General features: G+C 37.6%; 1 protein-coding gene across 4 annotated transcripts in view; it reads right to left on the reverse strand.

The window, feature by feature from the left end:
* ERBIN (erbb2 interacting protein) overlaps nucleotides 1-15108 on the reverse strand; it is a 117786-nt gene that overhangs the window by 40043 nt on the left and 62635 nt on the right. For all 4 annotated transcript variants that reach the window (XM_069879847.1, XM_069879849.1, XM_069879848.1 and 1 more), the window contains exons 5-7: nucleotides 7213-7291; nucleotides 6328-6417; nucleotides 898-954 (exon numbers count right to left, since the gene is read on the reverse strand). In XM_069879847.1, coding sequence (XP_069735948.1) covers nucleotides 898-954; nucleotides 6328-6417; nucleotides 7213-7291 — 226 coding nt within the window. The remainder of the gene's footprint in view (nucleotides 1-897; nucleotides 955-6327; nucleotides 6418-7212; nucleotides 7292-15108) is intronic.

A 15108-nucleotide genomic window follows, 5' to 3' on the forward strand; every position in this document is an offset into this window, starting at 1 on the left:
TGGGATATCTGTTTCTCTCTTCATTGACCATTTATACCTCTGTCAACCTACTTAGGCCTCCAGGGACCAAAGCAGAAAAATCAGAGCATTGCTTTACCTCATAGAAACAGCAGAAACTGCAATACCATCAGCCTAGGCTTGCTTGATGAAATTGGTGAGAATTGCAAGGCAGGGTTTAGAAAGATGCTAGACTTTGAGAGGTACAACTGAATTTACTGTTGAAACAAATGCTCTAAGACCTTCCAGAACTATTTTATTATCACCAAAAACACATTTGAGGAATATGCTGTCATTACGCTTAAACAAGTCTGGAGTATTATAGAATAGGGTAAGGCATAACAGATTCCATGCAACACAGTAATTAGTTGTCACTTTCCTCAGCACTGAAGTATATAAATTACACATATACATTGAAAAAAAAAGGTGCTTAAGTCATGTCAATTGCATTCCTTCAGTCATTCTGAGCAAGCATCTCAAAACTCCACATTTAATTTATAGATGAAGATCTCTGTGACCAATACCTAAGTCTCAGACACTCAGCCATCAGAACCGTAGCCAGACACACACCTGGGCAGCCATATATTACTGCATGCAAGCATCATCGGACACTTCAGAACAATCATCCTGAGGTGTCCATGTGCTGACTTGAAAGCTCAATAGATGGATCAGAAATCCAGAGGTGGACAGGAACAGAAAAGATAAAACTAAATCTCTGAATAGGCAGACCAGTCAGTCCAAAAAGAGACATAATTTCAGCAGTAGGAAGAAGTTCCTTGTGACAACTTAGTCCAGTCACTTAGATAAACATTTTAAGCTGTGATCTATTTTTCAATATGCGCTACATTATAACTACAGAAAAAAGTCCTCCTAATTTAAATAAATGTAATCCATACTTACTTTGGCAAAATTTTTAACTGGTTTTCTCTGAGCTCCAGTATCTGGAGTTTAGTTAATCTGTAACAGAAAAGCATAACAAATTATCATAATATACTGGGTTTACGACAAACGTAATCTCTGAACTTACTTACATTGCTAAATTTCAAAAGAAGAACCACAAGCTTGAAATAGTTTTTCTGCAAGAACACAAATACATTTTGTGCATAAACCTGCATGATACTTTAAATTCATATATTCGTTAGGGTTTGATTTTGGTAAAGCAGCAAACAAACTAGGTCTTCTCTGCTTTGCTATACCTGTTTGAACAAATTTCTTTTCCTTCATCTCAAAGATTTTAAAGCACTTCATTGGATTCATTATGTATACATGTCATCATCATATACAGAAGTACACAGAAAGTAATCAAAGAAAGGTAGGATCAGAAGTTAATATGCTGAATTTCTAATATTGGCAGCATATCAAACCCTTTCACATAAAAAGCCTCATCAGAGGAACACCTGTGGTTTTCCACATGGTAAAAACAACCTTTAAATTCATAGAGGATTTCCTTCCATATTCGCTTTCTAGTTAGATTTCTAGCCCCTTTAGATATTTCTATTAGAAAGCAGTTTGACCTTTCTTTCAGTAAACCTTTGACTGCAAGATAAATAACCTCTAAATCCCAGTCTCAACTGCCTGGCCAAGATAAGTTCAAAGCAATCTCAACATTCAAGCAATGCAACATTCCCAGTGAAATTTTTCCATCAGGACAGCAGCGACAAACCTGTGTCTTTGTTAAATGAAATGCAGAAACTGAGGTTGGTTTAAATACAGACAGGAATGTCAAGGCAAGAGTTCTATATGTGATCCACTAGAAGCCTACATAAAACACAAAATACAGCATTAACTCCCTGACACAAAAAACAAGATTAGTTAACAGACCAGTCTTTCCTGAAGGTAACTTAACTGGGTATGTTCTAAGGAGACACACAAAAACCTTAATTTTTGTCAAGTACCAAGAACTATATTTAAAGTAAAAACAGAAAGCTGGAAACAATATTTGGTTTTTCTCTAGACATTTGCTCATTTTAGGACACATTTGAAAGTAGCAATCTGCCATGCCTATGACTAATCTAAGAACATAACAGTCACCTTGAAAGAGTGCAGAGGTCAACACAGCCAAGCACTGCAAGCAGCCCTTGCCATCTGGTAGCAACTGCTGAAGGGAAAACTCCTCCCCCTAACTTCTTGAACAAAAACCCACACTAACACTGCTGAAAGAACACCCTAACAAAAATTCAGTTCATAGGAATATCATTGCTGTCAATCTAGGATGTAGCTGAAAGGATTTCCTAGCCCTCTTACCCTACGTGTAGCCTAATCTGTGACAAAACAGAACTTTTTTGTTTACAGATCCTCAGATCTGACTGGTCATTTAGGGATTGGTCTGCTGAACCCAAGAACAATCAAACACTGCAGTAGGCTCTAGTGGCTGTTTTACTTTGACAACCTGGAAAAAAGCTACACAGTTGGTAGATTTTATTCACAACCTGTGTATGCCATTAATTTTCTCAGTTGAAAGCAGTAGAAGCAAACTTCCATTCATATGCTAAACTATATTTATGCACACCACCACTTTGTTAATTTTAGCCAGAACTGGTTGTACTATGCTTTTAATACGCTAATTCTGTAAACTTAAAGACTGGCTTTGGTAAAAAAATGGTTCATAGCTTTCTAACCTTCCTTCATGTTCTAGTCTTACACTCCAAAAACTGGAGATAGAAATATTGAATTCCTTATGCGGAGAGCTACACAGAGACTACAAGGGAAAAATTGTCAATCTCTCTTGGCTGGAAGACATAGGCTGTGTCTAAAAACCAGTAACTTACTTTCTGTAATTGATGAGAAATACTGTTCTTAAGCATTGGCCCTTTTTTCATTATGATTGGAAGGGCTAATTAAAGTTTAATATAATAAGATACATCAGATACTCAGCTTAATTGCTCTTTGAAGGGCTGGTGTAAACACCCATGCTAAGCATCTCAATTGCTATAATGGGAGTGAAAAAACACGGTTTAATATGGAAAAGAAATACAGACATAGAATTAGACCACCTATACAACAGGAAAAACAGGTGTCATAGTGGCAGGATACATATTTCCTGTGACATTCTATCACAAACATTTTTCATGTTCATACAGAAACATTAAATTTCTCAACTGTGAAAACCCGTAACCACAGAAATATTTCCACATCACCTAAACACAAAGCTGTTACAGAGTATTATTCAACTTGAAGTACACCTAGTGTATCAGTCTCAAAAGAATTATTGTGGAAGTATTGTTATTTAATGTGATCAACTTAGCCTGCCCTTAAAATGCTGCTCAATTTTTAAATAAAACAAAATCTCTACAGGAACAACTTTCCAGGGTATGATCAATAGTCTTCCTAAATCTGATTTAACAATCTGTAAAAATATATAAGAAATATATAGCAGGTATATTTAGATACTCACTGTTCAACAGCAGTCTTTCCCTGGAAAGCTAAAAACATTTCACAGACTTTATTTTTCACCTTGTTGCCAGTTTTGCTAATGCAAAGCTTTAAGTATGAAGGCTAGAGGACTACAGATGAATCCTATAGAAGGTCAAAAAAGTTTCAGCCAAATTGCATACATGAAACTAAATTAAGTCCCAAATTTGATTATCACTGTACATGTATGAAAAAATTATCCCAAAGTAGATGCTACTAAAAACATCTACTACTGCAAACACTACTGGAAAAGTGTTCAGAAAGAAGATTAAAAGTAAATCAACTGCAGCATCACAGTAAGGAGCCTCTGGAAACAACATCCCATTATATACAACATACTCAATGTTCAGAATGACACTGAAGATAAAACTCCTTGCTTATCATAAACACCTATCAGTAAATAATATTTCCCTTTTAAAGCCACATCTCAAAATCAGCATGCCCTGAGCTTCAAGTTTAGAATGCTCTGCTTATGTATTTATATAATTATATTTAAATATATACTACGTATTTACACACAGTAGATACAGTTTTCTTAGGTAAGCATAAGCAATTCTCATACTTCTGTGCACTGGCATAAAGGCTAACTCTGGGATCTATGCCAAATATTAATGCATCCAAATAAGAATTTGAGAGTGAAGGAAAAAAGCGCACTTTAACATCTCAGAATTCCAAAGGAACTGGCACATTTAATGAAAAATATCACTAGACTTGTGATAAGTCCTACCAGACTGGACCAATAAAACATCACAAGGACAGCAAGTATGTAAAGGGGGGAAAAAGAAGGGGAAAAAAGATTGGATAATCTTGATAGTATGCAAAGTTTTAGCACAAATTTTGAAGGCAAGAAGAATGCATGGAGGTAAATGTAATAAAATACTGCATGGATATAACAAAAGGAGTCTGCATTAGACGAAGTTCTCTCTCCTAAGTACCAGGCTAAATGTTATTGACTGAGGTGCTCAAAGACCCATTTTGGGACTATACTGTTCAACATTTTCTAACATCAACCTTAAAGGACTGGTAAAATGTTTAAGCTAGCAGATGCCACAGTCACAGACAATACAGTGAGTTATTGGGATGCTGCAGGGAAAAAAACTACACAAACTTAGGACCGAAAAAAATAGAAAAGTGACAAAATGCCACAGTACAAAATACTCAGGATTTCCTTGTAATCATCAGCCATTTCCAACCGAGCTGTCCACTGCATTGGTTAATAGTGTGGGAAACAACAATAAGCAGCTGCAAAAAAGTGTTAGTAGAACACTAGAGCGTAGCCACAGACGTTTCCAAGAGAAACAAGAAAATAATCACAACATTGTACATGCCATGAAAAGATCTTAATTTGGATTCTAAATATAGCTATATATGTCACCAGCTCCTGTTGAAAGCATGATGATGAATTCAAACTGAAGCTCATTCCAAGATATATTAACAGTACCAGAGGGAAAGAGAAATTTGTTCAGTCTAACAAAGTAAAAGAGCAATACGAGAACACTATAAAAACAGCAGGTGAGAGAACGGGAGACAACAGTCTTTAAAGATTACAGTAATTAAAAACCATGGAACAAATGAATATGAACAGTCAGAGAGAAACTAATGGGGGAAATCAGACTTCTTACCTGAACTGCTGGAACAGAGACCCTAACCCACAAAGCATAAAAACCTTCTTAGATTTAATATGGCATTGCCTTAATTTTTAAAAGGCATTATTGCCTATAGATGCCAGTAAAAGCAGGCAACAGAACTCAGTTACTTCATGTGTTCCCATGTAATGAAAAGTAATAGCTGTAAGGCGACATACAAACACTCAAGTGCATCAGACTGGAAGAAGCTGGAATGCTTGTCCCTTATGGAGCTTTTTCATTTGTTTGTTTTTTTAAAGACGTACTTCCATATTCTGAAGCACAAGTTAAATGACCATTTGCATTAACAAGCGTTTATATCTAATGGTAAAGTTGTGGGGTGGCAGAGCAGTCTGATCAATCATTTACAAAAGTATTCAATGTCAAAGGAGTTTGAACCTTACTTTGAAATGACATTTTATCAATTCATTGTTTTCTAGCTTATTTGATCTAAACATGAATCTTCCTACAAAATAGTATTTATTCTGTGCAATACAATTATTAGCAGGTAAACTTATACAAATACTTTGAATTCATTTAAAAACAGCTAACGAGAAAAGCCAGTTTCATTCTCCTAGTGACAAGCTAGGATGCTGCAAGTCACTATATTTAAACTCCAAGGCTGAATATCTCACAGCTATTAAGAGAAACACAACACTGGAAAACTGGGTTTCAGGTTGCCTTCAGTAAATAACTTATTCTTAAGCTGTTAGTAAGCAATGACTTGATTTCCCTAACCATTAAGCCTTACAGAAGTGGACAGTAATGAAGAAAAATGTATAATGAGGCTTTATTAAACTATGTGTAAGTTTAAGAACTCATAAGATAAACTGTGTCAATCTGAAGTCCTCTGTTTCATCTGTAGTGCCTGTTTTTCACCAAGAAAATATTGCCATTTGGTAAGACTACTAAACAAAGAGGAAAATGTATAGGCAATGCTTAAAACACCAACAAGTAAAGACTGCATCTTCCAAATATTTGTTCTTCAACCTTAATGAAGGGGTTTGAAATGCAAAGTTTGTGTAGTGGAAAAAAGCACAATAATTAATGCTCCAGCATCATAAGCAGCCTTTTTTGTTAGCTGAGCGCATAGCAGATCTGGTGCTTCTAACTGTTCATCAAGGAATGACTAATAATTGGACAGAGAATAGGCCAACTAACATATGGCATAAATGCACTGGTAAAGTACACCTCTTGCCTTCTTTCAGTTCACACTTGGCTTGAGAAACCAGCAGAAATTGTTCGGTGTGAATTTAAAAATAAATGTTGATGCCAAGTTTCAAAATCAACTTACCTGCCAAAATTGGCTGGCAAAAACTCAAGAAAAGCATCATTCAGGTACAGCTGCGTTAGGTTTAAGAGTTGAGAAAATCCATCTGGAAGCCTGTATAGAAAAAAAATAATGTAGTGCCTTTGTTTCAATTATACTTGGGGCACAGAGTCATTTTCTTAACCATTGTATTTTCTTAAACAGTATCATACTGAGGTGTTACATACTGATAACATTAAACTTAAGGTGATACCAGAATTCCTACAAAATCACAATAGATATTTGTAATCTGTAAGATTAGTTTCAAAATTACTTTTAAGTACAATATCTACAGGCATTAAAAACTACAAACAACAAAAAGTAGTCTTTCTATGTAATTGCGATCTCCTGACACCTAATGTGGAGGAGGCACTCATTAGAGACAACAAGATATATTACAATCTGCACAATACCTCTTTTCACTAGAAGAGTTATATTGCACAAAGTTTGTCTCCTGGCAGTGCTACCTCTGTCTAATTAATTTTGTCACTATAGAGGTTGACAGGGAAATCACTCATACAAGCTAAGTTTGAAAGTGGTACAGGTGTTAGAGTAAAATTAATAAGTTATTAAGAAAGAAAATTCTTTATGTATTTCTTTACATTCACAGAACAGTGCTGGACCTAAAGTTGAGAAAGTCACCTGGTATAACAACACAGCATTGCCCACACAGCCTATTAACTTGGGCAAAATATTTTAATGACACAGCTACACTTTATGACAGTGCAATGAGGTTAATGAAGATAGTTCTCAGGTAAGTCTGCTTCTCACCTCCAAGGGCTGGTGCACATAAGGGGCAAGCCTGAGAATAAGGAGCAATTGCACAAACTCTAAAACATAAAAACAAACAAACAAACAAAAAAAACTTACTTTGAAATTGGATTTACGCTGGCCTCAACAACTGTCAGTACTTTACAGTTCTTAATGTTTTCTGGAAACTCCTGTATGCCTGCAAGATACAGGGAGAGGTAGGGTCTTTATCTATTAGACTCCATCACTGGCATAAAAATTACACACACAAAGCTGCTAGCTGTAGAAATTTGAATTCACTTAACAACCAGTGGAATGGTTAGCCAATTCATTTTGGATACAGTTTTCATTAAATAAATATTCTTATGCAATATTGATTCTTTTACTGTTCTATTCCTAAACCGTTTAATACCGCAACTTAGCAGGCAGCTCACCCAGCTGCATTTGAGATATACAGTACTCTAACTTCCCACTGCTCATTAGCAAGTCTTACAGTACCTGTACTTCGCAACGTACATAAGATCAGGCCCTCACTCCCAATATTTTTAAAGCATTCATACACACAATAGAATAAAGTTTCTAACAGGATCTGTTTATCATACGCATAGCTTGTATGACATCCAGGTGAAATGGTAAGGCTTCAAATCTCAAAGTACATTTAAATATTCATGGTCCTGAACAGACAGTCCAAAATGTGACATATGCTTCCTGTTAGCTTCAGATTATTAGTAGAGAAGGACACACACATATGTCTGAAAATTAAAACAATAAGGAACTTCTTTTTCTAAGACTATCCCCAGAAATGCCAGAGCTAATTTGCAATGCACATATCTGCCAAATTTGTATTTGTCAGAAACTGACAAAACAAGTGTTGGAAACAGGAGACAGGTATCCACCTCATCAGTAGGAAAGCAGTACTGAATCATTTTACTGCCAAGACTTTCACCTCAATCTTTACTATACCATAAAAACATACAAAACCATGCAGTTGCTTCTGCCATATATTACTACATTGTTCTCATGCCCTGGGACAGGTGTTTTTATTTTAAAAAAAACTTGTCCTAAGTATAGTAACCATTCATACAGCAATCCTTCCACTTAGATTAAGAACACACTATCTTTTCAAAAAAAACCCATACACCAGTAAAATAAAATTAGTTTAAAACAATTTTATTTTCAGGTAACAGAAACCTTAGCTCGTCTTTCAACCAATGGATGCAATTGTGTCTGCTTCTACAGTGCTCTGTCAAGCACATGGAGAGGTAAGTCTGAACCCAGAGAAGGAAACCACTAAGAAGGAACTGTAGTCTGTGGACGTTTACTTTTAGGCTAGTAAGAATGTGAAATTCCATGCCATTCCAAGTAACATTAACTCTGTTACACTCCAGCTGCAGAGAGAAAGACAAGGGCAGTGAGTCTTCCCATGCAGATTGCCAGGTGGGACTTGGTTATGCCTCTCCCCATATCTATCTGTTCTGAGAATATGGAAGAAGAAAAAAACATGGTGAAGCATCAACTGCTAAATAACATCTTTTCTTACATACGAAATGACACAAATGACTGACCTGGTATGCTAGGACTTGAGAGATGACAATACCACCTGACAAGAAGAACAGTCTCAAAACACATACTTTTACTTTAAGTCAATTGGAAACACTGAGAGGCAAGGTCACCATGCTGACTTTTCCCTAAAATCAACTGAAGCAGAAACAAAATTTCTTCCAAAGCAGACTTTTAGGTCTTCCTTGACAGGAACCTGTTTGTCACACTGAATGGTTGAAACTATTACTTTTGACTCATACCTGGTATTGCACTCTGTCATCAAGAGTTGAAAGGCAAGAAAAGCACCCTAAGTTACATAATTAATCCAGGCATTTAAATACCTCCAAGTATTGTGGATCCTCTTGAGAAACAGCTTGAATAGCTTGTTGAACTTGAGAACAATAACATATAGAAGCAAAGGGGACCAAGAGGAATTGAACCATCAACTGTAATAAAGGGCGAGATTTCTAACACTTCTAGTTTACCATCATGCATGTTCGCGTATATGCACACATGTATAAACAAAAATATAGCCTTCTATACATATGGCTTCAGCCACATGATGTTTACTGGGGCTTTGAGTGGTGTTGAAGTAGACGACAACAGGGGATACTAATTCAATTGACTTCATCACTCTCCATTTCAAAAATCAAAGCTAAAATATTAATAATACTTACAATGCTTCATTGTAAGCTTCATGCTTCATTGAAGCTTCATTTCTGGAAAGCAGCAGTGATATTTTCAAGTCCAAGGACAAGTTTAAAGAAATATTAGAAAACTACCAAAGAAAGACTAGAAATGTGCCTTGCCTACTGCTGCCATATGATAGTTGTATTAAGAGAAACATTTCCAGAAAATTTAAATATATATTATCTTAATTTCAGTTGTAGCAGGAAGCCTCTTTTACTGAGCAAGAGTATCCAAGCACACAGATGGAAAGCATCTAACACGTCACAGTATCATAAGCCATGGCAGATAACAAAGATCTAGCATGTAAGAGGCCTGTATAGATGAAGTTATGGATGATTTGTACTAAGTGGTCTTCTATTGTTTAAGAAATGCATCAAGACATCTTTATTGCCAATATAGTTGTACTTTTCTCAAAGCAGGTGTCTACATTAACCAGAGTAAACGACTGCTAAGCTTTTCTTGGAGGCAGAGCTGTGTTTCAGACTTACTTTGTGCCATTAGTTTTGCTGTTCGAATCACACTGAGAGATTCTCTAAACTAAGGTTTTCTGAAAGATGGTCACACTATGGCCTTGGCTTGGTCCTTGCATGAAAGAGTGTTCTGGCTCAACACGCTAAACCTTATGTTTTTAATAATATAAGTTTCCATTGCCCGTATCAAGAATTCATTGGAGCACAGAAGACTTAAATCTGTGATAACTACCCAGAAAACAAAACACAGCACATCTGCTAGAGAGGAGAATGTTAATGTAAACTTACTCTCAAAAGAACAGCCAAATAAAATACTAGCTATCCAAATACAGACATGTTAAATCAGCATGATTTTGTACACAACCAGAGGACTTTACAGTAGTCTCTTGTTTGACTGTGCCTTGGGCAAGAGGCAGCAACAGTTTTAACAATAAATTAACAACAGAAATTCAACTGACATGAGAAAACTAACAGTGAAGGAGTCTACTACAAATTTAATCTTGCTTCTTCAGTGAGTCAGGATTGTTATGGTACACAACATCTTTACCAACCTCACTTAAAACTTCAATACGGATAAAAGGCAGCCGCCATTCAGAGCAGCCATTGCAGAGCTTTGCTCTGCAAAGGGATCTGAACAGGCTGGACCGCTGGGCTGAGTCCAATGGCATGAGGTTTAACAAGGCCAAATGCCGGGTCCTGCACTTGGGGCACAACAACCCAGTGCAGTGCTACAGACTAGGAGAAGTCTGGCTAGAAAGCTGCCTGGAGGAGAGGGACCTGGGGGTGTTGGTTGACAACCGACTGAACATGAGCCAGCAGTGTGCCCAGGTGGCCAAGAGGGCCAACGGCATCTTGGCTTGTATCAGAAACGGCGTGACCAGCAGGTCCAGGGAGGTTATTCTCCCTCTGTACTCGGCACTGGTGAGACCGCTCCTCGAGTACTGTGTTCAGTTCTGGGCCCCTCACCACAAGAAGGATGTTGAGGCTCTGGAGCGAGTCCAGAGAAGAGCAACAAAGCTGGTGAAAGGGCTGGAGAACAGGTCTTATAAGGAGCGGCTGAGAGAGCTGGGGTTGTTTAGCCTGGAGAAGAGGAGGCTGAGGGGAGACCTCATTGCTCTCTACAACTACCTGAAAGGAGGTTGTAGAGAGGAGGGTGCTGGCCTCTTCTCCCAAGTGACAGGGGACAGGACAAGAGGGAATGGCCTCAAGCTCCGCCAGGGGAGATTTAGGCTGGACATTAGGAAAAAATTCTTCACAGAAGTGGTCATTGGGCACTGGAACAGGCTGCCCAGGGAGGTGGTTGAGTCACCTTCCCTGGAGGTGTTTAAGGCACGGGTGGATGAGGTGCTAAGGGGCATGGTTTAGTGTTTGATAGGAATGGTTGGACTTGATGATCCGGTGGGTCTCTTCCAACCTGGTTATTCTATGATTCTATGATTCAAAAGAGCAGTACATTGGGAATGACAGCATGAAATATTTCTGATGTCTGTAGTACACATTCAGAAATGAAAAAAAATAATAATCGCACACTGCTCCTCTCTATCATGTAATAGGAAGCTGTATTTACTAACTGACTATACAACAACCTTTAGACACTCACTTGTCCTCAGTTATATTCCTCCTGCATGCCAGAAAGATGGAGTACTGTTGGATTACTATTCTTTACATTCTCACTCCAAAAAAGCAAATTCAAAAAGCAATTAATAATGAGGAGTAAGAAAGACAGCAGAGACATACCGGAAAAAGAGACACAAGGAGGACAAAGGGCTGTAAAGAACACTTTATAAGAAGATTTGTTCCTTCTTTCTCTACTTTCCTTAGCGTCCTGAATATTCTTCCCTGTTAAGGAAGCTCAACAAATCTTGAGGGTTTCCATGACCACATCTTTCTGCACTCCTTCGGTAACATTGCGCCAATTAATCCATTTGATAGCCAGCCTAACCCTCCGTGAGCATCTGAGCAAATGAGCACTACTGAGGTCCACATTCCCTTCTCTAACTCATTTTTCTTTCAGTTCTTTCATTGCTTCCTCTATACACTCATACTCAAGGATTACAGTGCAACAGATTACTTGGGGGTTACGCAGTCTGTTGCAGCCTCATTCCACTTTCCTTGAAAAGCATCACGTGAACAAGTCCTTCATCCTGCTGATTCCTACTTTACATGATAACAACCATCACCCCAAGCAATTTCAGTTCTGTAGCTGATCTACAGATCACACTTACTGTTTTCAACAGGCATCACACTCGTGATAACCATTTGCTATGCACAACAGGAGGAAACACAATTTGCCGGTAACCTTTAATTCTAATCACCAGATCCAAACTGAATTGAGAACGAAGTTCTTTTTGTAGTGTAGTTTCCCATGGAAGCAATAATAGCTTTTAGTATTACTTGTCTGTTCCTTGCTCTCCATTTTCCCAAATTTCTGGCACTCAAATGCACAGGCCAATTTGTACCAAAAACAACACTTAAAAAAAAAAATAGATTGAGGGGCAGCCCAGGACTGGAGCGGAAGACTGTTAAGAAAAATTTGGCAATAAAGTAAGGAAAAGGAATCTCAAATTCTTGTCTTCACTAAGCCAAAAGCAGAAAGCACTCATCATTGAGAACTCCACTTGGCAAAAACTCACCAGCTAGCCTAACCTAAAAAGGGGTGTTTAATCACAATTCCAGACCAGCGGTAGCACATGCCAAAAGAGCACACCAAAAAGATTATACAGGGATTTCAGGCCATTAATGGCCACAGGTCTGAAAGTAATCAACCTCAGTTGTGGATCACAGAACATGGCTGAAACACGGCATTCCATCTGGTCTCTACTCCCCAATGAGAAAGGATTTGGGTTTTTTGGCACAGCTCATCAGAGCAAATGTGCACAGAAGTCCCTCTCTTTGTTTAGACCAGATTAAGACAATTATAAGTATAATTAGGGTCCCACTCACCATCCAGAGTTACACTCATCTCCTCCTCAACACAGCAGTCTGTTCCTATCACCAGGGTCAGCATAACTTGCAAAGCAGAAAGAAAACTGGGACAACTTTTTCACTCCATCAGATAAGATTTTTTCATTCAAATACCACCAATTCTGGATTTAAAGATAATTGTGCAAGTCATATCCGCTGCTCCAAGAATTCTTCACTGCAATGGATCCCAGAGTTGACAACCCAGCACACTACAGTTCCAGCCTGAGTCAGGGTTCGTGCTGCTGTTCATAGTCTAGTCATGTAGAAGTACTTCTCTTCACCATCAAACACTAAAACTAGAGTGCCCTGATTTCAGTTACTGAAACCATTACAGCTATACAGCAGAAGCAGTGCTTCCAAATTAAGTTCCACCTCTTCTGATACAGAAAAAGTGAAAGCCATATGAGTGATGTCCCAAAAGGAAAGTGTTTATGTCTAGATTTCTCAGTTTGTGAGGAACATAAGAAAATAACGCTCTTCCAACAGGCACACTGAAAAGCCCTCCTGCTGCAATATAAATCTACTCAACTGTGCACTGTCCCACCCTGCTTCCTTACAAAAGCAGAAAACACAAGTCAAACATATAAGCTCAGTTTGCATGAATATGAAAGCAACCTTAATTAGATACATTTTTCCCTCAGCTAATCTATTCATCCTCTTCTCAACTTCTCTGCAAGCAGCTATTAGAACCTGTCTAAAAGCAGCTCAACAACAAAAAGAGCATCTTTTGTTCATTCTTCCACTCAGGCCTCTGCTACAACTGCCCTTTAAGCCAATACGGATCAAACCTGGCAATCAAAATTACTTCCAGAGCTCAAGAACATACACCAAAACTCTCACAAAAATTATGTAAAATCTGTCTACAAAAGATGAAATTTCAAACTGAAACTTAAACTCAAGTGTCAGTCACTGACACATCAGTCATGTTATATAATTTGCTTTAATTTGGTATTTCTGCATACATTTTGAATTAAAAGGAACATTTTCATTATTCAGAGTAAGCATGTTTAGAGCCAAATTCATTCACTGCACAACACTACCCATCCATCCTTCCTTTTGAACATCCATCCTTCTTTTCAGAACTCTCAGAGGATCCCTTGCTGCAGATCAACCAGGATCTTAGGTTTTCACAAAATGCCTGATCAGGCTGTAGGGCGGCAGTAACAACTTCCTACTCAGAGCTGGAGTTGCAGCTCAGCACAAGGTTGGCCTCCATGTACCTGTGGCACAAGGTGGCACCCAGTACACAACTCACTGCTAAGCAGCTTCGGAGACCCTGGTTTATTGAATGAAAACCTATTCTAAAAAAAAAACCCAAACAATCATTTCAAGAGAAAGGAGAAAGTATTGCAAATATACTTTCATCTAGTTCTGCAAACAACCACCTCAAAACTTGTAAAACCTGCTACATGTCCCATCAGTTGCTCTTCTTGCACTCTCAGAGCATCAGAATTATAAAACTCCTTGCAACTTGGCTTTTCTTGTATGTGAGCACTACAACAGCCTGGTTTTCTGTTTCACTTTTACTAAAGGCAAAAATACATAAGCTTAGAGACCTGTGGAAGAAATCTACCTTTCTCAAGAAGTAAAACTAAAAAATAAATAATTTTTCATCATTAAAGATGTTATGGATTTAATGAATGATCTATTTTAATACATTTATATAGCTTCTCATTCTCTACTCTCTCCGCATTCTTTATGCAGAAAACTTCCCTTCCTAGAAAAAAATTTTCTTAAATAAGGAAAAAAATCTACAAAACATTTTAAAAATTCTGAAAACAAACTCCATTGGGTATCTTTATTTTTCTCTGAATTGATTTTGCTTGACAAGTATCTATTTTCAGGTTAATAAGCAGATCACATCTGTATCTTCCCTTTACGAAGTCCTTTTCCCTAAGTCTCCATATTCTGAAAGTTTAAAAATTTCATATCCCATTTGTCCTACCTTTAAACACAGTCACTTGCAGGCTTGTAAGCTACAAATATTCTGGAGGCTCCTTTCTTGAGTTTACACAATAAAAAAGGGAAATTGAATCTTATTTGCAGGATTGTTTGGAGGTTTTTAAGTGAAAATAGACAACGTGTATAGTCCATTTAATAATTAAAGCAGAAAAGTCAGCTGAGCCACAAATTCAACAGAACAAGTTACAGAGTGTTTTCATTTAAGAAACAGAAAAAATCCAACCCCACCAGGAAGTGTTTACATAAAGTGATTTTTAAGGTTTTCTAATGAGTTTTAAAGAAAAAGATACTCTTATTCATTGTGATAACTATTGTAATATAATTGGGCTTACAATACAGTACAGAATTAGCAAGATATTTGGTGCTTACTTTGTTAACAAGGTGTAAT

The sequence above is a fragment of the Phaenicophaeus curvirostris genome, chromosome Z (assembly GCF_032191515.1).
Source record: "Phaenicophaeus curvirostris isolate KB17595 chromosome Z, BPBGC_Pcur_1.0, whole genome shotgun sequence".
Lineage (NCBI taxonomy): Eukaryota > Metazoa > Chordata > Aves > Cuculiformes > Cuculidae > Phaenicophaeus > Phaenicophaeus curvirostris.